Below are 22,520 nucleotides of genomic sequence, written 5' to 3'. Positions count from 1 at the left end.
ACAATGAAATATGTATGGAAGGAATTAGTTACATTTATGAATGACATAAACATAAATTAGCATCTCCCTCCTTGTTAACTGTTCTTACATTACAATTTATGCCTTCTTCCTCAATATGACTGGAATTTATTTTAAACTCTTATGGCATTGAATAGAAAGTTTGTAAGGATATTGCCAACAAAGGGAATGGATTGCAGAGGGTCCTGTTTTGGTTTTTTTTTCCCATGAGCTTAGTGTCCCAGAAGAAGTGGCATTCCCATTTTGAGAACATACTGCCTTTCATAGTATGACCCTGAAAAAGGGATGGAAATGGAAAAAAAGCCTGGTTTCCTCTTGCCAGATAATAATATAGGTGTGACATGGCAGTCATCTCTTAAATAAATGACACACCTGGTCCTGAATGCCAGTGTCAAATTCTACCTGGTTGTTGTTTGGCTCTTTGCAACTCAATTGGTGATTGATAATTTAAATGCCACTGCCTGCCTCATGTGAAAATAGCAAGAAAATAGTTTAGCTCAGATATTTTTAATGCAAAATTAATAAGGATTTTAACCTCCTTGAGAAAGAATTAGTGCTGGATATTTTTATGCTATTGAATTGTAGAAGTGCTGGGGGGATGTGTGAGAATAGGTTGTTATTGTTTCTTTTTTTTTTTTCTGGCCAAACCTGTGTACCAGTTTGTATTATCTCTCGTGTTGTTTTCAGCAAGTGTAAGAGCTATAAACCAGGATTTAAATATATGTATATATTTTTGATACATCTTGCATTGACTGTGTCCCTGTGTTTGGGCTGCTTTCTTAAGCTACAAGATAATTTTAGTATTGATGTTGGTGAATCAGAAGACTGTATTATGTGTGTTTTTCTTAAGTTGTATAACTATCATAAACTCTTAGTGGCACATCCTTTTCCATCAGGGATTATTTTGTCTCTGTCAAACGCCAAAAAAATTTTGTATTTTCAAAAATAGAACTGTCTTTTTTAGCTGATTTAAACAACGGCATTTATTCTATGAAGAGACAGGAGGTTTTCAGTTTTCCTGTTTGTAAGTTTTATTCTATAGGAGTACCTAGAGATTTGGGACAGGATTATAGTTTATTGTTCAGTCATATGGAAAAATTCTAAAGCAGATACTTCTTAACTGGGTGAGAGGTGTTTCTGCAGTAAGCTTTTCTTTAGAGATGTGGTATGGTTAAAAGTACTTCTTTCTTGCTCATTGCATCAGCCATCTGCATGAAGCCAGACTTTGCTGTTGAGAGTGATGGAAAGGTTTTAATTCTAATTAGCTCAGCTATAAAATTGAACTAAAAATGTGTTCAGAGTGCATAGAAAGGGAATTGGATTCACTAGGGCATCTGTAATGGGGTTGTGGCTCTCCTCATGTATTAGAGAAATCTTTGTCAAAAAAAGAAGTCTAGTTGAAAAAATTTTAGAGACTAATGAGAATTTAAGTAAGATGTGCAGAATTTTTGTTTTTTACTATTATGCCCTATTTAGACTAGGAGAAAAAATGCTCATGACAAAAGAAAAAACCCATGTGAAGAAAACACACTTCAGAGAGGTTGGAACAAGGTTATCTTGGAGGCCCTTTCAGCCCAAGACTTTCTCTGATTCTGTGAAAACAGCACAATTTTTTTGTGGTGGTTGCTTGGGTATCTGTTGTCTAATACAGCTTTTGAAAGGTTCTGAATGAAGTGGTTTGTGGCTTCTGTAAAACTGGAAGCGTGCTCTCCCTGGGACGTGTCTGAAGGGGATCTTGGGTCATTTTCTCTTTCCTCAATTCATATGGTGTCCCCCAGTTTGGTATTCCTATTCAGGTCTCATTGCTGCCCCACCTCCTCTCTCACAGTGGAGTTTAGGAAGAAGAGGGCAAAACAAATCTGACTTAAAGCAGCCCACAGGGTAGATACACTTTCCAAGTTCAGGAAATCTTTTTCACCTTGATCAGGTATTTAGATTAACTCACTAGTTGACACTGAGGAGACTGTGACAGAGGACTTAAGTACAGGAGGCCCATATGGGTTAGTTTGACATATACAACTACTTCAGTTTGTTGCTTCTCTATTTTTCCAGTGTCAGTCCCAAAAAAAAAAAAACAACAACCAAAAAACAGTCTGTGGTTTATACTGATAGTATTACAGCTTTTAGAATATCTTTATGAGTTGGTGCAGTAGTACTTACTTCCTCTTGTTCCTGCTGATCTTTTTCCTTGTGTTTCTTTGTGAAATGAGGTCTGGAATAGTTCCATTATTTTTCTGCATGTTAGGAATCACATCAATACGTGATGTAACTGAACTCTTATGGGATAAAAAGGTGTGGTCTGTATGTAGACAGAATAAGTGAATAACAAAAATTGAAGATTTTGTGTTTACCTATGAGCGGAATTTAATTTTTTAATGGAAATTAACATTTATTTAATCTGTAATGGAAATTGTAATGGATTATTTTGAAAGGAGGTGAGGGATGTGGAAAAGTTCAAATCTCTTAATTATATATTTCTGAAGTCTTGGAATGAAATGGGAATTCAAAAGTAGGTGGGAATATTATGAGTAATATTATATAAATATATGAGTATTTACTTTAGATAGTTCTGGCAGCTACCATAGTCTAGTAGAATTAAAAAAATATGTGACTTACGTCCAAAAGTTCATATTTATGTGGTTATGGAAATACTACTCCCATAAGAGTAGCATACCCTTAATTTACTGTAAAAGTTAAAGAACATTAATTAGACAGATGCTTACATGGGTGGGTGTTATTCCTTCCAGCTGTTGAGAAGTAAATGTGGGACTTGATGGAGCAGGGTATGTTTGGTGGAGTAATGTGTTTCAGAAGTCTGATACCAAACTTGGAGAAGCGTGGACTTTTTTTTTGTTTTGTTTTGTTTTGTTTTGTTCTGAAGCTTACTGATTTGTAAGGCTGGTTAAATCACTTTATCTTACATACGCTTATATAAACAGATTTATTAGTATGCTTTATACAAGAGTTTCTGTTTGCATATATATTTATATCTATCTATATGTATGTACACAAGAGTTACCATGCCTGTTTTTCCAACATCATTGTTTTTGGCCTGTAATAACTAAAGATATAAATTGAAATCTAAAAATAAAATGCATTACGAAAAGACAGGGTAAATAAAGATATTTGGAGGTTCTGTTAAGAAGCTGTTCTTGCATTCAATGTTTATAATCACTATTGATACAGTTATTTCTGCTGCTTCATTATTTCAATATTGTAATCGTGTCTAGTTTGCCTCTAAGTGTTAGCCCAAGATGTCCAAGAAGTCCAATTTCCTTTTAAAAATTAAGCAGTGTGCAGTTATAAAAATACTCTGTACAAGGTCAAGCACGGTAATTTTGATTATGAAAAATCATTTGTGTTGACCTCTCTTCTGCAGCTAAAGTGCATCAATAACCTTGCACCACTTGAGCAGGGATGTGAAGATCTGTGTGTAGCTTCTAAATATGCTACCCTTTGCAGAGTTTCAGATTTCATCCTGGTAGCTAGGATGTGGGCTGAATGCCATTACAGTTTGCTATGTTAGCGATTTACTGGTGCCATTGGGTAAACCCGAAGAACACTGTGGATACCGCACTGCGCAAAATTACTGTCTTGCATTTCTCTGGGGTGGAAGATGACTTCAGCTATTAACATAATTAGACAGATTTAATTTGTAATTTTTTAAAAAATGTAACTGCCTTCTGTAAGTAGCAATTCAGACTTTCTTAGCTAGTGGTTATGGAACTGACTTTATTTCAGAGCCAGAGATCAGGTCTCAAGTCTGTCACACCAACTTTTATGATAGACTTTGGACCCTGCTTGTTCTGATCAAAAAATAAGATATGAAATTGAGTCTACCCTTTGAAAAGAGTTCTAATTCTAATTTCTGGAATGTGCTGTGCTAATAATAGCTCAACTGAGGTGTTTCTTAATGGGCTGGAGAGCAGAGAAGAAACAGTTTTGTTTTGTTTTCTTTGTGGGGATCAGAGCTCTGCTAATGTGCTTGGATGCCATAGTGATAAGTACTATAAATATCCTAATGTATGAGCCAACAACTGGAAATAAATTTGTAAACACAAAATTCTTTCCATGATTAAAGGCAGCAATTGAAACATTTTCTGCTCTCCCATCTCTTGCTCTGTACTTTTAATTGTGCAAATCACAGAAAACAAAAAGGACATGAAAACTGTCTTCCAGTATTCCTGGGGAGCAAAGAGGCGATAACTAAACCCTTTGAAGGAAAATGTAATTCAGATTGTTCGTGTTCAAGCTTGTTAGTTGTCTGTAAACAGTGTGCCACTCTTTTGTTTAAATAAATTCTGAAACTGGATATCAATACAGGTTGTAGTACTTAAAATAACTGCAGTTTTTGTCATGTGATAGGCTGTGTGTAAGCATGATGGACTGTGTTCAGTAGTGCTGGAGATTCCGTGGGCACTCAGGGAGACGTGTTGGCAGTGAACCAGCATCCCATTCAGGTGCTAGGTAAACCTTCCTGTTGGGAATTGAGATGCCAGATTGATTTCTAGAATTACGGCAGTCAAATCCCAAACTACACCAAGGAAGGACTTATTTTTTTGTGTGTGTAGTGTCTTGTTTTTTTTTTTGAATGCTTCAGCATGTTTTATCTTAAATTTCTACAGAAATAATTTCAAACATGCAAGTTGTAGTTGGGTTAGAGTTCTGTTATCTACAGTAGATCAAGTGTTTTAATCTGGGACTGTTTATATAATTTGTAGCGAGTGTGTTTCATTTCAGGGAGGATTCAATGAACCAAATGGTGCCTGACATATATACAGTTTGGCAAAGGAACTTCTGGTCTTTCAGGATAAAAAACATTCTGTTAAAGCATTTTTCATAATTAATTACTTATATTTTCATGCATTTATGATTTTGTTGCTTTCATTTAATTAGTGTACTAATCATAAAATTTTCTTAAGTCATTGTAATGGGAGGGTACTAAACTCTTTTGGCATAGGAAGTGGGGGGAAAAAGAACTTTAGAAATGGATTGCCAGTGAAAGAATGGAGATGATCTAAACTGCTGTTAATTTTTAAAAAAATTATTTTAGAAATTATTTACAAAGCTAAATCTCTTCATTAGGAAAAGCTGTGGTAAAAGATTCTACTGGTTGTTATGCATTTCTCTCTGTTTCAGTATCAGTTTATTTAAACATTGTTATAGTTAAAATCAGATCTTTCAGCTGGTCTTGTCAAAGGGCACACATGACCTTTAATTTTCAGGATATTTCGAAAAAAAATGGGACATACAGGTTCATTTTAATACTATAGAACTATCTGTGTTACAGACACAGATAGTTTTCACTTGCAGTGAAAACACTCTCTTAAGAAATAATGCATGCATAAAGTTTGGGGTTTTTTTTTCCTCCAGCCTTTACAATTATCCTTCATGGCTTTGTTGGTGGACATAAAAGGAGGTAATAGTTCCCTTCTGGAGTGGAGGCTTGATTTTACCAAACAGAAATCCTCCAAAGAGTTTGAGATGTGTTTCTAAATACACCCTTAGAATTAACACTCCTAATTTCACCTGTGTGACATTCACATTTGCTCAAACTATCAACTGTCCTCAAAAAAACCCACCTAAAATTAAGTGTGAAGGTTGGGGTTCCTAAAGAAGAGTTGTTTATTCACAGAACTGTGAATTCCTCTCCTTTGTTTTCTGCTGTAGGTAAATTCTGCATTAGAATTGGAACAACTCTCTGTTACTGGTAGTCTTAGTACCATGGCTCCATTGGTGTGCCTGAAAAATAGAATGTTAAAAGCTGGAGTCAAAACAGTGAAAGCCAGATGGTGCATGAAAGCAAAGGGTTTTCCACATCTGTTTATTATATTGTAATCAGTTTTGTGGGATGGAATCCAGAAACTCTTCCATACCTTCTTGTTGCCACTGTTGCTTTCAGAAATGTTTCTGTTAGTAATAGGAATCTTGCTGTAGGAGAATGCTGGGAATTCCAGGTGGGTCTTGCACTCCTTTCTCCTAAGTTTACTACCTTGTTTTGCTTGATTTTGTGAAATTGAAAAAGGTAACCAGGGTAGCCAGTACGGCTCAGTGAAAAGAGCAGTGGGAGGAAGCAGGTAAAGTTTACTAAGTGACATTAGTCTAATTGTTTTAAGAGTTTGTCTCCTGTTCTTCATTTGGAAAACACAGATAATGATGCTTAATTTTTGAAGTATAAAAAGTGACTTCTTCAGTAGGATATAGAGCTGTGCTAAAATCCAATTTAAAGTTAATCCTCTGTGACCTGAGCTGGGTTCCAGATGGTGACCTACATGTGGAGTAGGCTGTTAATTTTTTATCAAACCCCTGACGTGTCTAAGAAACTTTAAGGGAAGGTGAGATTAGTGTATAGTAAATGAAGGGTAGAGTAGCAAAGCTAGGAATATAAACATTAGAAAGTACAGTGCTAAAGCTACTTTTGCAACATTGTATTTTACTTCTTTCTGTATTTACTTTACAGAGTTTTACTAACATATTTTCCTTTCATCCCCCCCCCCTGCCCCAGCCCCCCCGTTTATTATTTAAATACTGTGATTTTCCCCAAATCTTAGTAAGCAATTAAGCAGACTGCTAGGTCTGCAACAGACCTACTCTAATTGAATATTAGCTATTGTTAACATTTTACCATCTCTTTTACCATTTGGGGATAAGCATCTGAATGAGACTTCCCTAGTGAATCAAGTTATCCTTGAGGCAACCATTGAATTTTTGGGGTTGCTAAGATGATTTCTGGCCCTTGGAATGGATTACTGCTTGATATAGGTATTCCCAAAGTGTATTAAGTAAATTGTTTGTGGCCCATGGAGTGCTTCCAAGAGGTGTGCAGTAGTGGCAGTGCTTCAGCAAGGCAGGCTGTCTGGGCTTGGTGACCTGGGCTGACCTTGGAATGAGTCAGGCAGGGACACTGCTCTGAAGCAGTGGAAGCCAGCAAGGAGTATCCTCCTGCCTCGCTGGACCCACGGCAGCCTTGCTGCTGTGGCTGCTCACAGCACCTGCTCCTGCCTGTAAAAGGATTTCTTTTTCCATCTGAGAATGTACGTGTTCTAATGGTACAGAAGTCTATACTTGGAAGAGTTACGAATTAAGGGGCTGCCCAGGGGAGTGGATGCATCACCATCCCTGAAGGTTTTCAAAAGATAACATGTAGATATGGCGCTTGAGGCCATGGTTTTAGTGTGGGACTTGATAGTGCCTGGTTAATGGTTGGACTCAATGATCTTGAAGGTCTTTCCCAACCTAAATGATTCAGTTCTATGATTATGGGTTTGGGCTGGGGCTCCCCAAGTGAGAATACAGAGGTGTAAGCTAGGAGGATGACTGCTCTGCAAGGCTCGGCTGATGGAGATCAGTGGAGGAAATGAAGCTGAAGTTTGAAATTAGGAGGAAAAATGGAGGTGTGTTCTCTCTTCCCCACTTGGGTGGCCTGGCATAAACCTGAAGGGTGCTGGTCCTGTTAGAACTATTCCTGGTGGGCTGTGAACCTAGAAATGTATTGCTCTGTGGTGAGCAGAACAGATGCCAGTTGAATCTAAATATTATACTATTTAGTTAATTTTTAATTATTTCGGTAGTACAGTCTTAGTAGAAACAGGGATTAAACTCTCATTAGTGGATCATTGTCTCAAAATGGCCAGAAACTCGAGTCTCCTTGAAAGTGGGATTTAACCTTCTAAAGTTACCGGACATTGAATTGAGGGCTCTGTTTCTACCTGTAGTTATGAAAAAAAAAGTGACCTTGGTCAACCACAGAATTTTAACACTCTGAAGTGATAGTGCTCTCTGGGATCCCTCAGGTTTTGCTCTGGTCCCTTGTGTAAGAGGACATCTCTTAACTCTCCTCATGTGAGTTTCTTCATATGTACATACTTTGTCCTTCATGTCTTAGGTGAGATAGTTTTGCTGCTGAAAGGTATCAGGGGATACCTTTCAACCTGGGAATGTTGTGGAGGAAATGGCATCAGAGGTAAGTTAGAGAGTTGGGATAATACAAATAATTTGCCTGTGGAGACTGAGAAAGCACAATGTACATCTGTCTTGGTATAGGAAAGGGTAAGTATGTACCTGCTACTGGGTGTTCTCTTATAGGGAACAAAAATACCTAGAATTATCCCACTCTGGAGGACAGGGGTGGATTTCTGTTCTGGTGGGCTAAGTTACTCTAGTTTTTTTGAGTCATCCCTAGCTAGGGATGAAAAAATAATGCCAAGGAGAGGGGGTATCTGATGGCTGTTGAAGTAAATGGTATTTTTGGTGTGGGTATCTTACAGGAAGGATGGAGAACAGATACATTGTGACATCCACAGTATTTTTTTCCCTTTAGCCATTACTTTTAAAGAAGGTCCTAGGGGGATATTTGATTTCTTCATGTCTTCACTGTTAAGTGCTTGTTGTTGGAAAATGGAATTGGAAGCTGTAGATGGCCTTCATAAAAGGGCAAATGCAAGTTAAGATCTAGACTTCTAAAAAATGAGACAATTAACCACAAAAGAAACTCCCTGTGGCAGTATAGGTTTTCACTCATGCTTCTCTTTCAGCAAAATCAAGTTGCCTGTTTACGTGACTGCTGTTCTGGAATATTGCTCTATCCTCTTAACTGGGCGGGGGGGTGGGGGGTGAAAATAGAACCCATTAGTCTAAAAATTGTTCTACTTAGTTATATAACTGTTTCTTAAAAATAGCTCTTAGATGGCTGGAGAAGATAGATGCTGTGGGATACAAATTTCTCTTTCGCTTGGTTTGTGCTCTTTTGCATAGAGCATCCACATGGCATGCATAATATTTTTACTATTTTGTGGTGGTCAGCTGCATTTAACTCACATGTACTCACACAGTGGCCTGTGAACATCCTGTAGCACAGATCTCTCTCGGGTGCTATGCCTGCATGGCAGCAAAAAAGCACCAAAGCTGAAGCTGAGTGTAGAGGCACATCAAGAGGACACATTGAGGATGGTTTATTTCTTTGTGTGTGTGTCACTTACTGCTGGGAAAGTTTAACTTTTTGAAAATAGTTATTCAGAGTGTCCTTTATTCTGTTGTATTTCTAGAAATGGCTATTATATTTGGCTGTCGGTTTGTGATATCCTTGGTCAAATAGGCAAAGTGCATAAATCAAAAGGTTTATTGTATTCTGGTAAAACAAGTTCATTCTTTTAAGACATATTTCTATCTTAACATGCTGTTTTCATCTAAAGGGATTTTTGTATAAGTTGAGTTAGCCTGTTTACAGATTAATTTAGTAGATGGCCATTGCAATAACAATCATAAATAACTTATTTTCAGTGACTGATAAGGAGTAAAAATTTGCTCTTGGGCTTACCTGCTGTTTGCTCAGATAAAATCTGTGAAATACTTTCTGCTTCAGTTAAATGTCCCATGGTATTGTATTTGTCACTTGTTCTTTTAATGAATCTGTACTTCCAGCTTTCTCTAACATTGGCATCTGGAATAGTTGAGTAGAGTAGGGGAAACAAGTATAGAGTCTTGCTGTAGTTGGCTTTACTGTAATTTATTTTTCTCTGCTGAATAATCTTCTCCTGTAAAATAAACTTTGCCTGCTGCTTTTTGAAATGTGTGCCTGTTCATCAGAGCTACCCTTGTTGCACAGGATCGATGCCTGACTTCATTTTGGAGTGGCAGCATCTCACCTCTATACACTGCTGCTTTCCTTTACAGTCCCCTGTTATATCATCTTCTGAATCTGGGTTTCATGTGAGTGAGCTAAGTTGACCCAGATCTGGCTCAAGAGTAGAAGTTACTAAATTTTTTCAAAGATACGTCTCTTTTGGAGTTGTGGGTTCCCCACTGGAGTATTATTAGCCTAGATATTGCTGGGTAAATTTGCACTTCGCAGAAATATTAATAGAAAGATTTTTTTTTTTTTGTGTCCTGAAATACCAGTTATGCTAGATCCCTTGGGCAGGACAGATATACTTGGGGTGTATCTGGTATGTTGGAGGCTTAGGGATTTCTTTTTACTCTCTGCATATATATATATACCTAATGAGTGTTAAGACCTCAGGTTTACTGTACCACTCACATGCACTTGCCTTTTTCTGTTTGTTTCAGGAGTTTGTATTTGTTTTCCTCTGTCAGAAACTGTTGCACTGCCTTGGTACAGTCTCCCTGAAGTCAATTTTTGTAAAACAAAAGCTGTTGTTAGGAGTTTTTGTTAAGCTAAGTTGGTTGAAACACATGTAAAATTTTATTATTGAGTCTTAAAATTGGTACTGCCAAACAAGTTTAGAGAAGTTTTTTTTAAAGCAGAATGTGGATAGTTTTACCCAGTATTTTCTTGCACAAAAAAAATTCCAAACCCGAAGCAGCTATTTAAGTCAAAGGAATGTGCATTAACTTTTAATAAGGAGTGTTTTGGATGAGGCTGTTCTTCCAAATGTATTTTAATGTCAGTTGGTACTGAGAACTTTGACCTCAAATCTGACTTCAGTGGCACATAGGAGAAAACTAAAGCTTTCTACAGGGCTTGTCTCCTGTGTAGCGGTTTTTTAACTGCTCATGTAGGATCAGAAAAGTATGATCTCCGTGTGCTTCATTTTGGTACTGATTTTGGTTTGATCACACCTGTACAATTCTTTGAGAAGATGCTCAGATTGCCTCTTGTCATCTTAATTATGTGCTGGAATTAAGAACTTTGGCTCTTGAAATGGGATATGGAATGCAGAGATTGATTTGTAGTGCTAAGGTGAGATCGTATGAAGATGTGGCCCACTGTGTTATTTAGTTGTGTGTTCTTGCTGCTAGAATCTCAAGAACTTTGCTAATGAGTTTTTTGCCAGGTTTGCTGTCTCAGAAAGCATGGTGGTGGGAACTCAATCTTTAGGTACAGGGATGACCTCTCAAGCTTGGGACAACACTCTTAAAATAAATCAAAGCTGGTCAGTGTTGTCTGTGCCCTAATGAGACTTGATCAAAGAGCAGATTTGTGAGAGTATTTCATACCAGAAATACTACAACTTAATACAAAGTAGCTCTTGTAAGGCATGTTCCTTGTCAGTACTGTGTTCTAGGGAAAATACTGTGTTTTCAGGTAAAGCTAAGTGAAGCAGGGAACATTTTACATGGTAAGCTGAAAACAGGATGTGACTAATGTGAAAATAAGGAAATATAAGTTATTTTCTCTGAGTAAATATTTTTAAATTGCTCAGTGAGGAGGTATAATTTTCTCTTGTTCAGTGACAGTTTCTGTGTTAAGCTTTAATGCATTTTAGAATATACTTGTTTCTTACTCCCCCTTTTTTTGTATTATTTGCAAATTGAGAGTGTTGTCCTCATTACTTACTCTGAGTATGATTGTTGCTACCTTATCACCTCTCTGTCAAACAAGGGAGAAGGTGTGTTTGAATGAAGGGTGTGGAAAAGAATGAGAAGTCACAAATGGGGGAAAAGTAAAATCATTAACTGTAGAGGAGGAGGATAGATAAGATGGATACCAAGTGGACAGGTCTAAATGAAATAGATCTTAATATGTTAGGCACATTTCTGTTCAAGTATGTTCTTACGTACATAGCATTCCCTTTGTTTGTAAGGATGTCTAAGAAGCTGTTTGCCATTTGCTGGCTCGGTGTTACCTCTGCATTTCTTTCCTTGCATAAGTGTGGATGCCATCCTGGTACTTACGGGTGCAGCTTTTACTCTTTCCAGCATGGCTTTCTGCCCTACTTACTAAAAATCCTTTAAACTTGCCTGGTAGTGTTTTTTGGTATCTGTACATTGTAGGAGGCCTCTGAGGCTGTCCTACCATTTGTTCCTTCTTCCATCTCTCTACGATAACATTGCTCAGGAATAGTAGCTTTACCAGTGTTTCATCCGAAACAAAGTCCTAAAAGCAACAAAATTGCTTCAGTTTTTGAAAATCCTGTCTCAACTGCAACTTTCTAAGTTCACATTCATATTCTTCAGCATTGTACTGTTCAAATTCTTTGTGAATTATATAGCTTTTTAATTCCTTCGCCTTTTAAAACTAGTGAGTTTTTAGGTACAATTTTCGTGTACCATTCTTTTGGCATGCAACACAGTAGATTACAGAAAATCCCACACAATTAATGTGAACCAAAGTAGAACTGACTTGGAGTTTGCAATCCACATCTTATATAAAATAATTCTGATTGGTACTGGCAGTACAGTGATGGTGATAGTGGAAGGCAGCGAACTTCCTTCTTTTTTCCAATTGACATTAATTGGACTTGCTTCTAAACACCACATGACTGTTTCTGCTTTGAAGGCATAGATGTCACACAACCATCTCTGTTGATTGGCAGTAAGTATTTTAGCATTTAATATTATTTTAAATTAGTTTTAGTTAATATTATGTTTTGCCTCTAGTAAGTTTTTTGTTAGTTACTCTTTTGTATCAGTTTCTTGTTTAAACACAGAACTTTATAAACAAATAATGTTTAGCAACTTTTTCTCATACAAAATTTGTTAAATGTCTGAACAATTCCCGGCTTTGTCAGCAGTGCTTCCTTTTCTGCTACAGCTTTGTGTGATGCTTGTTCTTTTTTATTCTTTGGAAGAGAGTTATTTGCAGGGATTCCTTCTTTCATTCACCTCATATTTTGACATAGAACACTTGAAGTAATATGAAAAAGTCTTGTAAAAAGAATGATGAAGAATTCTAGAGAGTATGAAAAAAAAAAACAACCCAACAAACCAACCAAGCCCAAACCATTCCTGTGAGTGCTGCTGCACCGTGGAAAGGCATGCTTTTGCTTCCAGAGGATGATGAGTCAGTCTGCTTAGTACTTTTTAGTAGAACTGGCCTTCTGCCTGGCCACTTAGAAATGTCTCATTTGGCTCATCTGATTAGCTCTGCTGCATTAAGACCTGTCCAGCTTGTGAGTAGGTAGGCAGGGAGGAACACGCATGTAGCATCAATACTGCTGTTGTGGCACATCATCCCATTGTCTTTGTCTTTCAACCAGCTCCCAGGAGAGTTAGACACTTCTGTTGTTGAAAACTGCTGTTTTGGAGATTTATGGGAAGCACCCACATGCTTGCATGGTAGACTCATGGGTCCTTCAGTTCTATGCTGGGTGCTGGAATTGTTTGTGGCTTGTTGCTAAGGTCCAAGCAGTTAAGAGCTATAGAACAGTTCAGAGGAACTGATGTCCTTAATGAATGTTAGAGCTTTTGTTCTGCAAAAGATTAATTTCTGTTCCGCAGCCAGATTCAAGACGTTCAATTTATATAATGGAGGCTTGACTTGCCCTGTTTATCTTCTGCTCAGTTAATAATAGGTGAGTTTTTTCCTGGATTGGGGTAAACTTATGTCAGTGTTCTGGGGGGTTGAGTGGGAAGGGAGGACAGGAAGAGAAGGCCAGCTGTTTTTAATGCTGGTATTTTTCTCCATGATCAGGGCATTCTAATTATACCCTTGATAAAATATCAAATTTCAAAGTCCTTCACACAAGGACAGTTCATTGCTTTTCAGTGGCATTATATACACTTGCATCCCATAAACACCTGTATCAAATGCACTTTGATTTTGATTAATGTTGGATAACTAATAATAAGCTGATTACTTTGCTATTGTTCGATAATATCTGATCTGGAATAGTGAAGAATTTGTCCCATGCAGAGGTGTATCTTATATGGGAGTTCTCATAGCACTGGTTTCAGCTTTAGAAGCTGTTTAGGGTTACAGTGGACCTTTTATGACTGATGTGTTTTGACTGTTGGGTGACAGATAAGGATTTTAAGTAGCTGCATGAGGGTGATGTGTCTGGCCTGAGAAATTACTTCAGAGGTTTTTCTTTCAGTAATTAAAAAAGCATAGCAAAGGAAAATGCAAATGAGTAGGAGGTGTTCATTAACTTTATATTGAAGAGTTTCTTCTACGCCTCTTTCAGAAGAAAGTGCCTGCTGTGCTTTCTCTTTGTGATTAGTTTTTATTAAGACTAAAATGATTCTGTTACATTACTTTCTATGCCAGATAAGCAGTAATTAAATATTTCAGAAGTGTAACACAAGATGGTAAGAAAGCCATGTGAAATGTTCTCCATTTTTTTATTCCATCTGCTGCTATTATATGGTAAAAATCTTGTAATGTGTTTTTAAAATAGCATGCTTTCAATTCTCTTATGTATATGGCTTTGGAAGTACTGGATCAGGTATCAAAATGTCATGCCTATTAGAAAAGTGCTCCAGGGAGTTTTGTGGTAGGCCCCAAAAAAGTTATTAGGATAACTGAAAAGAAAAAATGGTCATATAATCTTATTTCTGCTGAAAGGAAAACCAGTAGCATCTGACTCCTTTTTTATCCTCTTCTTTCCTGCTTTCATTGAAGAGAGCAGTTTTAAGCTTTGAAAGACTCTGGAGACACACAAGCCATGTTTGAGAGTGTTCGTAATCTTGAAGTAAATACCAGATCAGGGAAGTAAACCCCAAGTAATCCCAAGGAGAGAGCACTTTCAGTTCTGAACTGGCATTTGCTTACCCCTGTCTGTATGGAAGGGAAAAACCTGCTGCTTGGATAAAGTAGTCTTTGGCAGGATTTGTCCAGGTGGACCTTATTCCTGTGTCTACAGTAGAAGTAATGTCTCTTAAGTTTCATGATGCTTTCTTTATTCTCTCTCTCCTATTTTCAATGAAATCTACAAATTTCCTGCATTTTGTGTTGCAAGATGTTTCCAAAGGCAGACTGGTTTTCTTTCCAGCTGAGCCTGCAGGCAAGGCAGACTTGAGCAATATGCTCTAAGAAAAAGTGTGAATTTTCTCATATGTTTCAGTCAGCGTTAATGACTAAGACTAATTAGGACAACTTGAAGCCAAAATTACTGTGTTTCTCTTTGAGACAAATTATTGGAGACATCCATCGGCCGTACTTGGGTATAAGTGGCATTCCAAGTTCAAATCTGCTTGAAGAGTTTAGAATTGGAAGTGAGGAAGTTTAAATCTTAACTCAGAACTATTTAATTTTTAATTTAATTCAATTTCAAAGAAGGAAAAATAAAAATCTACCACATATTAATAAGTCTGTAATCTAATAAATGAAGGAGATAATGTATTTCTAATTATTATTCGTTTTGATTCTAATTTGAAGAGCATTATGGGTAACATTAAGTCTGTATTTTAGACAGAAAATGCTATATTAAATACCATTCTATATTTTTTGCTATTTTAAGTTTTACATGTATGCAGGATTTCTTTTACCTTTCTCTTGCAGATGTAACATTTCTACTCCTAGAAATTTGCATAGCCTAAAACATAGGTCAGTTCTTTTTGAATCCTAGTATACTCTTATTTTCTTTGTATATAAAAAGGCCTGGGTCTGCTGCCTTTGTTGGACTGACTTTGTGCTGCATCAGATTCAGCTTCTAGGTAAGGCTCTGTACAAAGGTCAGTTTTCTTGAATGTTAAAAAGCCAGCAGCCTCAAGCTAAGGAATTATATGTACAAGAGGAGATGCATTTATTTCTTCTGTGCATTTCCTTCCCTACTTTCCCTGAGAGTCTCTTCCCATTCTTCTGCTGCATGTTCTCCAAAAGCAGGACTCCAACCTGCACTTTGTCTCATTATATATGTGTATGTTTGAGACTCCAGCTCCATTAGGTCATATACCTCTCTTTGCTTTCTTGTCATTGCTTTGACACACTCAGGTGGCTGTATATCCTTATTTCCATTGCAGGGCAAAAGGAAGCAGCCCCTGCTATGCAGTATAGCCAGATGTACCCAATTTGTAGTGGCTTTTGATGCAGGTGTCTGATGTGCCATGAGAGAAGACAGGAGGCAGAGCTGAAAGAAGCTGATACTGTACCTGGCTCAGGCAAAAAGTTGACAGGTTGTGGGCACATCACAATTTGGAAATGAGTAGTGTTGCAATGTCACCATCTCCAGTGTTGCAACATTTGTGGGCACTGAGGTGTTTGGTAGGAAGACTGTGATTCCTTCTGCTTGAAAGGGGTTGTGTGGCCTTCTATCTTCCTCTTTAACATGTCCCACCTCTTGAGCAACATCAAGAGATAGCAGCCAATGAAATGTTTCTCTCTGCATTATAGGATTTTTGAGGAAGTGCAGGGAGGAAGTAGGATCTTTCATCTTGCATGCAAAAATGTTACCCCCACATAACTTAGCAGCATGATTAATCAGGTAACAAGCATGTAACTTTATCATAGAATCAGAGAATATCCTGAGTTGGAAGGTACCTACAAGGATCATCGAAGTCCCACTCCTGGCCCTGCACAGGACAGCCCCTGTGTGTGTTCCCTGACCACCATCAGCATCTTGTGAATAGCTCTTAAATTGTTGGTCCACTTCAACCAGCTGACAGTTTTGGCAAGTCTTACAGAGAGCCGTGTTCTATAACTGCAGTGAAAGTAGGTGTCTGCATAAAGGCAAGAAGCTGTGTGGCATGAGCCTGTGCTCTGAGACAGGAGGGTGGGTACATGGTGGGACAGGGACTCACTAGAAGGCAGGAAGGCTTCAGCAAGATTTCCTGCCTTTCTAGGAGTCCTGGCAGTAACTATGTAATAAATAGGGAACTGTTTATTCTTTGGTGCAGAAAAAATACATTTTTCTCATGGACGGGTGTGACTGTAGGATTGTATAATTTGTGTTGGGCTGCAAATGCAAGAAGTGAGGAAGTCTGATCCCAAATAGGGAGGAATATTCAAGTTGCAGGTAGGGATATTTTTATTTGGATACGTGGAGAAAGAACTTCTACCACTTTTGAGAGCTGTTGCACCACTGGAAGCTCTCTTCCTGTCTGTGGTGTAGTATATAGAGTCAAATACATGCGTTCAAAATGTGCTTAATGAATAATAAGTTCTGGCTTTTACCTAATCACAGTAAGCTAGTGTAGCCTTCAAACTGGCTTTGCCAGTTGTAGAGCAATTTTTTTTTTAACTTTTAAATGATCCCAGTGTGAATTCACGTACTAGCTGACAAATCTCAGAGAAATAGGTTCTCTCTAGGTTAGGATAAAAGAAATAAGAAGAATCTATCTGTTTTGCTTTTTGGCAAAACACCAAAAGAACCTTTTAATTAGACCAATTTCATTCTGTCTATCTGCCATGAACCTGACTTGATGGGAGGTGATCGTCTAATGAGGGAATTAAATGTTTATTTCTGGTAGCCCACAGCCTGTGACATGTGACATATTGCTGGGTGTGTGAGAGCTCTCAGCCAGTTCCCAAGAACTTCTCCTTTACCTCTCCCATCTTTGCTCTACTGTTCCCTCCTGAATATCACTTTTCTGATTTCTCTGTTCGTGATATTTTGACTTGGGAAAAATTTTATGAATTGATAGACACAGTTTCTCTGTGGTGTTGTATTTGGGTCTGTAAATACACAGCCACTTGCTCACTCTTCCTGCCCCCACCCTGGTAGGATGGGGGAGAGAATTGGAAGTGTAAAAATCAAAAAACTCACGGTTTGGGATAAAAACAGTTTAAGAATTGAAAAGAAGAAAAATATTATCAGAGAAGTAATAAATAAGAACCAAGAAAGGCTGCATATGAAAACAGTTGGTCACCATCAGCTGGCTATTGCCTGAGCAGCAGCCCCCCAAACCAGCCTTCCCCCTAGTTTCATTGCTGAGCACAGTGCCACAGGATACAGAATATCCATTTGGTCAGCTGGGGTCAGTTCTTCCTGCTGCGTCCTTTCCCAGCTTCTTGTGCACCACCAGCCTCCTCACTAGTGGGGTGAGAAGCCGAAAAGGCCTTGGCTATGTGTAAGGTCTGCTTAGCAGGCACTGAAATATCCCTAAATCACCAACACAGTCTCCAGAACAAATCCAATACACAGCCTGATATCAGGTACTGTGGAGGAAGTTAACTCTTTCCCAGCCAAACACAGCACAGGAAGCATACTTGGAAATTTGTGAGATCCAGAATGGATGAATAACTCTCTCCAAGTGACTGTTATTAAACTGGCTTGTTTACAGGACTGCCACTTTACAAACCACATTTATTGAATTGTTTTGTCTTCAAAAGAGAAGTGGGATAATGGAATGGGAACCAGTCTTGGGGCTCCTGAACACCTCTGCTGTTTGTGCTCCTTAGTATTATGTGGGATGGGGTAGAAATGCATCCTGCCACCTTAAAGCTGGGAATGGTTTCTTTGGCTCACAGGCTGAGAATTCTATCTGAAGATGCTGTTGCCAATGTTCAGTGCACTTTTCTTTCTGTGATCATGACACCTGAACAAAATAAACTTGAAAATCTCCCACTTTAATTAGTTTCAATTCTCATGATTTAGAATGATCTAGAAGGCCCTATTTTATCAAGAAACCTCTTTCCTTCTATTTTTGCATTTCACCTTGATTTGATATTTTGTCCTGTCTGAACTAATGTTAATGGGCTCTGTGTTAAACTTACTTACGTGATTAATTTCTCTTCACAGATCATTCAACTTCAAGTGGTACATCATCATTTAAGCCCAGCCGATCACTGGTTTCTATTCCCACTGCTCATGTGATGCTGTCTAGTGGCAGCTCTACACTTTCCAAACACAGGGAAGCTTTCAAGTCTGATGGCTCAAAATGGAGTACGAGCTTTGTACGGTCAGGAGGAGGCAGAAATCAGGGAGCCCTGGACAATTCTCTTGACATGAAAGATGCAAGACCTGTAAGAAAATGGTCCTCCTTGTCTAAACTCAGCTCACCAAATAATTTCAGCCAAGATGGAAGTAGTCATTCAGTGGAATACAGGGCTGGTATGGACAAAGCTGTGTCACCTCAATTAAGGACAAACGGGCCAAGTTGTTTGCATGACAGCATGGAGTTGCTAAAAATTGAGGACAAAGAAATGGGGAAAAAACGCTCTTCTCTACTGGGCTGCAAATACAAATTTGAAACATGCAGCAAAGACGACTTTGTTTCAGATTCCCCAAGTAGGAGACATGCCTTAGACTTGACCTACAGTGCCTTACCTGAAAGCAAAAACAAACCTACGGCAGGCAGCTGTGAAGCTTTTGGCCAGAGATACGCGACCCTGGGACAGCAGGCTGTGAGCGGAGCTCCCATACAGCCGGCAGTGAGGACTCAGATGTGGCTCAAGGAGCAGCTACGGGCAAATCCCCTGGACTGCAGGTCTGCTGAGGAGCCCTACGGCGTGGCCACATGGCACATGCAGCAGCTCGAAGATTTTAGAGTAGCAGGTGACCAGCCATTGCAGGTAAGGATAAAGCTTGGTGTCTGCTGCCATCATGTGGCATCCTGTGTTATACCTGAGGAATAACAGGCAGTTTTTAATGAAACGGGAAAGGAAACAGGTCCTGCTAACCAAGGGATGGTATTTTTAAGCTTTGATTTGGGCTGTTGCTGCTTGTTTCTCAACATTAGTTGTTTCTTGGGTTTTCTTCCATTTCTGCTGTCTGCCTATAGTTTACTCTGATTCACTGTGCCTGTCTGCATGGGATTAACATCTGAAGCTGTGCACAGAAAGAGGTTCATCAAGTAGCTTTTTTAGTAGTTTTAGAGTAACTGCATAGTGGGGGAAATATGAAGGTATTTTGACTTGAATGGGCTTACAAAGAGGCTCCATTTATGCATTCAGCAAAATAAAAATGAGTTTTGTATAGTGCAAGGGTGAATGAATATTCAGTCTTCTTAAGCCTAGCACTTAAAAATGGAATTCAGTTTGATATTGCTGCTTGTTTTTTAACTAATAAAAATCAACTAACAGTAGTCAACAAATCTGGTTCATTTAAATAGTATGAGTGGTTGATGCATCACACTTGAAATATTTTCATCTTGAGACTATCAAACATATAGTTTTAAGAGATAGGTAACACTTTCTAACATGAAATTAACAGTCTTTGTTTCCAGCTCTTCCCCTAATGGGAAAGTAAAGTTTGTTAAAGAAGGCAGTATTTAAAATCCACATGTTCATGCTTACTTGTTTAGTAAGTTTGGCTTGGCTTGACAAAAAAAAAATAAATCCCAGTTTACAATATATAAATTTCTCTGAAAGGCATTTTAGGTTTAGACTAGGATATTATCTCAGCAGAGATAATCCAGCTGTATGTTCACTTTCCTGTTTTGTTCAGCCTGAAGTACACAGAGTAATTTACAAAGAATTGTGCTCAAGTTTTCTTGTTCCTTCTGTTGTACATTGATGGAAAGAATGACAAGTTTAGAGATTAACATCCAGTTTTTGCTCTTAATGGTGATCTGGTTTTGGTTTTTGGTGGTGTTTTGACTTTTTGTTGTGTTGGGTTTTTATGGGGTTGTTTTTTGTTTTTTGGTTTTTTTTAAGAAAATTAAAGCAAATTACTATGGCCAAACTAATAGTAATCTCTAAGAGTTTGTCTAAAAACCTGACATTGTTACAGGTTGCCACCCATTACCTTTATTGCTGCAGAAACCCTCATCTGTCTCTCTAAGCACTTCAAAGATTCTGATGCTGATAAATTCCCCAGGTAGGGAGCAGAGGCTGATGGGGTCCTCTCAGAACCGAAGAGACAGAGACTGGCTGTGCTGAGGCTGTGTCCAGGGCACTGCCAGCTGGACTCTGGGCAGTTGGCACCTGCTGGTGGCATTGAGGAGCACACAAGGGGTTTGGGAAGTGACAGCAGGGTACCATGGGGGTGCTTGGTCTATCCATTCATTCAAGTCTACCCAAATCCCTGAGATGTGTAGCTGGCTGCAGCCACCAGTGGTGCTGTCTGTGAGATTTGTGATCAGGTTACTGTGCCTGGTGGTTCTCTTCTTGGATTTAAATACACAGAATGACAGGGTTAGAAGGGACCTTAAAGATCATGTAGTCCCAACCCCCTCTGCCTGGATAGAGATACCTCCCACTGGATCAGGTGGCTCAAAGCCTTATCGAGCCTTGCCTTGGCCACTGTCAGGGTTGGGGCATCCACAGCTTCCCAGAGCACCTGTTTTGGTGTTTTACCATGCTCATAGTAAAGAATTTCTTCCTAATACCCAGCCTTAAGTTTCCCCTTTTTCAGTTTGTACCCATTACTCCATAGAGTTCCTGTGAAGGAGCTCCAGTAGGCCCCCTTCAGGTACTGGATGGTTGCTATGAGATGGTTACAACCTTGTCTTCTCCAGGCTGAGGAGCCACACCTTCCTCAGCCTGTTTTCATAGGGGAAGTGCTCTAGTCCTCTTGCCAGCTTCATGGCCTCCTTTGGGTTTGCTCCAACAGTTCCACATTCTTCTTTATGTTGGGGACACCAGAAGTGTATGCAGTACTCCAGACAAGGTCTCACAACAGTAGAGTAAGCCTTATTTACTTTTTGACTTTGTTTAGATACTTGTGTCTTCATCATCTTATATGTGCCTTTACAACATTTTGTTTAGGATGAAGTTTTAGGAATTTGTTTTTGTTTAGATCAAACCAACTCCCAGCTTTTGTCCTTCACATCTCACAAGTGCTTTCTCCCTCTGATCATGTTTAAATATAGTATGAAGGCAAATTACATGTTTGAAACAGATGAAGCCCTGTACATGTTATTACAGTTACTCAAAAACTTTAATCCGTGCTGGCATTGCTACTGAGCTGTATTTGGAGGATAGAGCCAGCAGGGGGAACACAAGCATTATTTATCTTTGACTTTGATTGAAAAACAGTGCTGAACCTTCCCAGGATTTTTAGATTTTGCCTAAAACTGGCGTTTCTTCTTTTTTTTTTTTTTTTTCCGCCCCCCCCCCCCCCCCCCCCCCCCTTTATTTCACCTGTGACTTTTACATCTCTGGAGGAAATTTCTGATGGCCTTAGCAAGCTTCCAAGCTTCCATTGGCATGATCTGGAGTCATATTACTGGGCCTTGAAATGGGATTTGTTTTATGTCCTCGAGTGAAATGTGGTTGTGAATTAGGACCCAGAGAAGGTTAAAGCATGTGCAAGAACAGTGAGCCTTTGGGCTTGTAGAGGCATCCCCTGCTGTTCCTCCCAGACCTCTTTCTTTCTGACAGAAGTTACACCTGCAAGGAGGAAATAAGCTAGAAGCAATGAAGAAATGAGAACGGCTCTTCCTGTCCTGACACCTGTTTTTTAAAGAAACCTGAGCATCATTCTGCTGTGGCCTTTTTTTCAGAGATCATGTGTACCTAGGATCTGATATTTTATTATTTCTGAGAAACCAAGAGAACTGCAATACAAAGTGTAATACACATTTAAGAGATAGAGTAGAAGGCATAAGAGGAAGCTGATGATTTATAAAAAGGGCAAAAGCCACAACTCTATATCAGTTTTTTAATTTTTCTTTTTCTTTTAGTGAGGATTACTTTTGCTTTTTTGCTTAATATGTATATATCCTGGTAGAAATGTAGTAGTTTTTCTAGGACTGAAAAAAATCAGTTTAATATTATTTTGCTTTAAAACTGCTATTGCCATAAGCAGAGAATACAACAAACTTTGATTTCAACTGTTAATCTAGAGCAGCTTTGTGCATATTTAAGATAGCTGCACTCTGTAGCCTCCCCTTCTACAGACTATCACTAATGAAGTGAGAATAGACTTTTGAGTTGATTTTGAGGACTGATGGTTCAGGAACAGCTGTTGGACTTAATAATACACACTACAGATAAGTTC

At 38.6% G+C, this 22,520-nt stretch overlaps 1 protein-coding gene across 4 annotated transcripts in view; it reads left to right on the top strand.

The window, feature by feature from the left end:
* CEP85L (centrosomal protein 85L) overlaps nucleotides 1-22,520 on the top strand; it is a 136,220-nt gene that overhangs the window by 54,055 nt on the left and 59,645 nt on the right. For all 4 annotated transcript variants that reach the window (XM_086876882.1, XM_086876883.1, XM_023924121.2 and 1 more), the window contains exon 3: nucleotides 18,378-19,150. In XM_086876882.1, coding sequence (XP_086733008.1) covers nucleotides 18,378-19,150 — 773 coding nt within the window. The remainder of the gene's footprint in view (nucleotides 1-18,377; nucleotides 19,151-22,520) is intronic.

The sequence above is a fragment of the Cyanistes caeruleus genome, chromosome 2 (genome assembly GCF_971803275.1).
Source record: "Cyanistes caeruleus chromosome 2, bCyaCae1.hap1.1, whole genome shotgun sequence".
Lineage (NCBI taxonomy): Eukaryota > Metazoa > Chordata > Aves > Passeriformes > Paridae > Cyanistes > Cyanistes caeruleus.
Note: the sequence above shows the minus strand (reverse complement) of the source record. Positions and strands in the feature narration are given on the sequence as shown.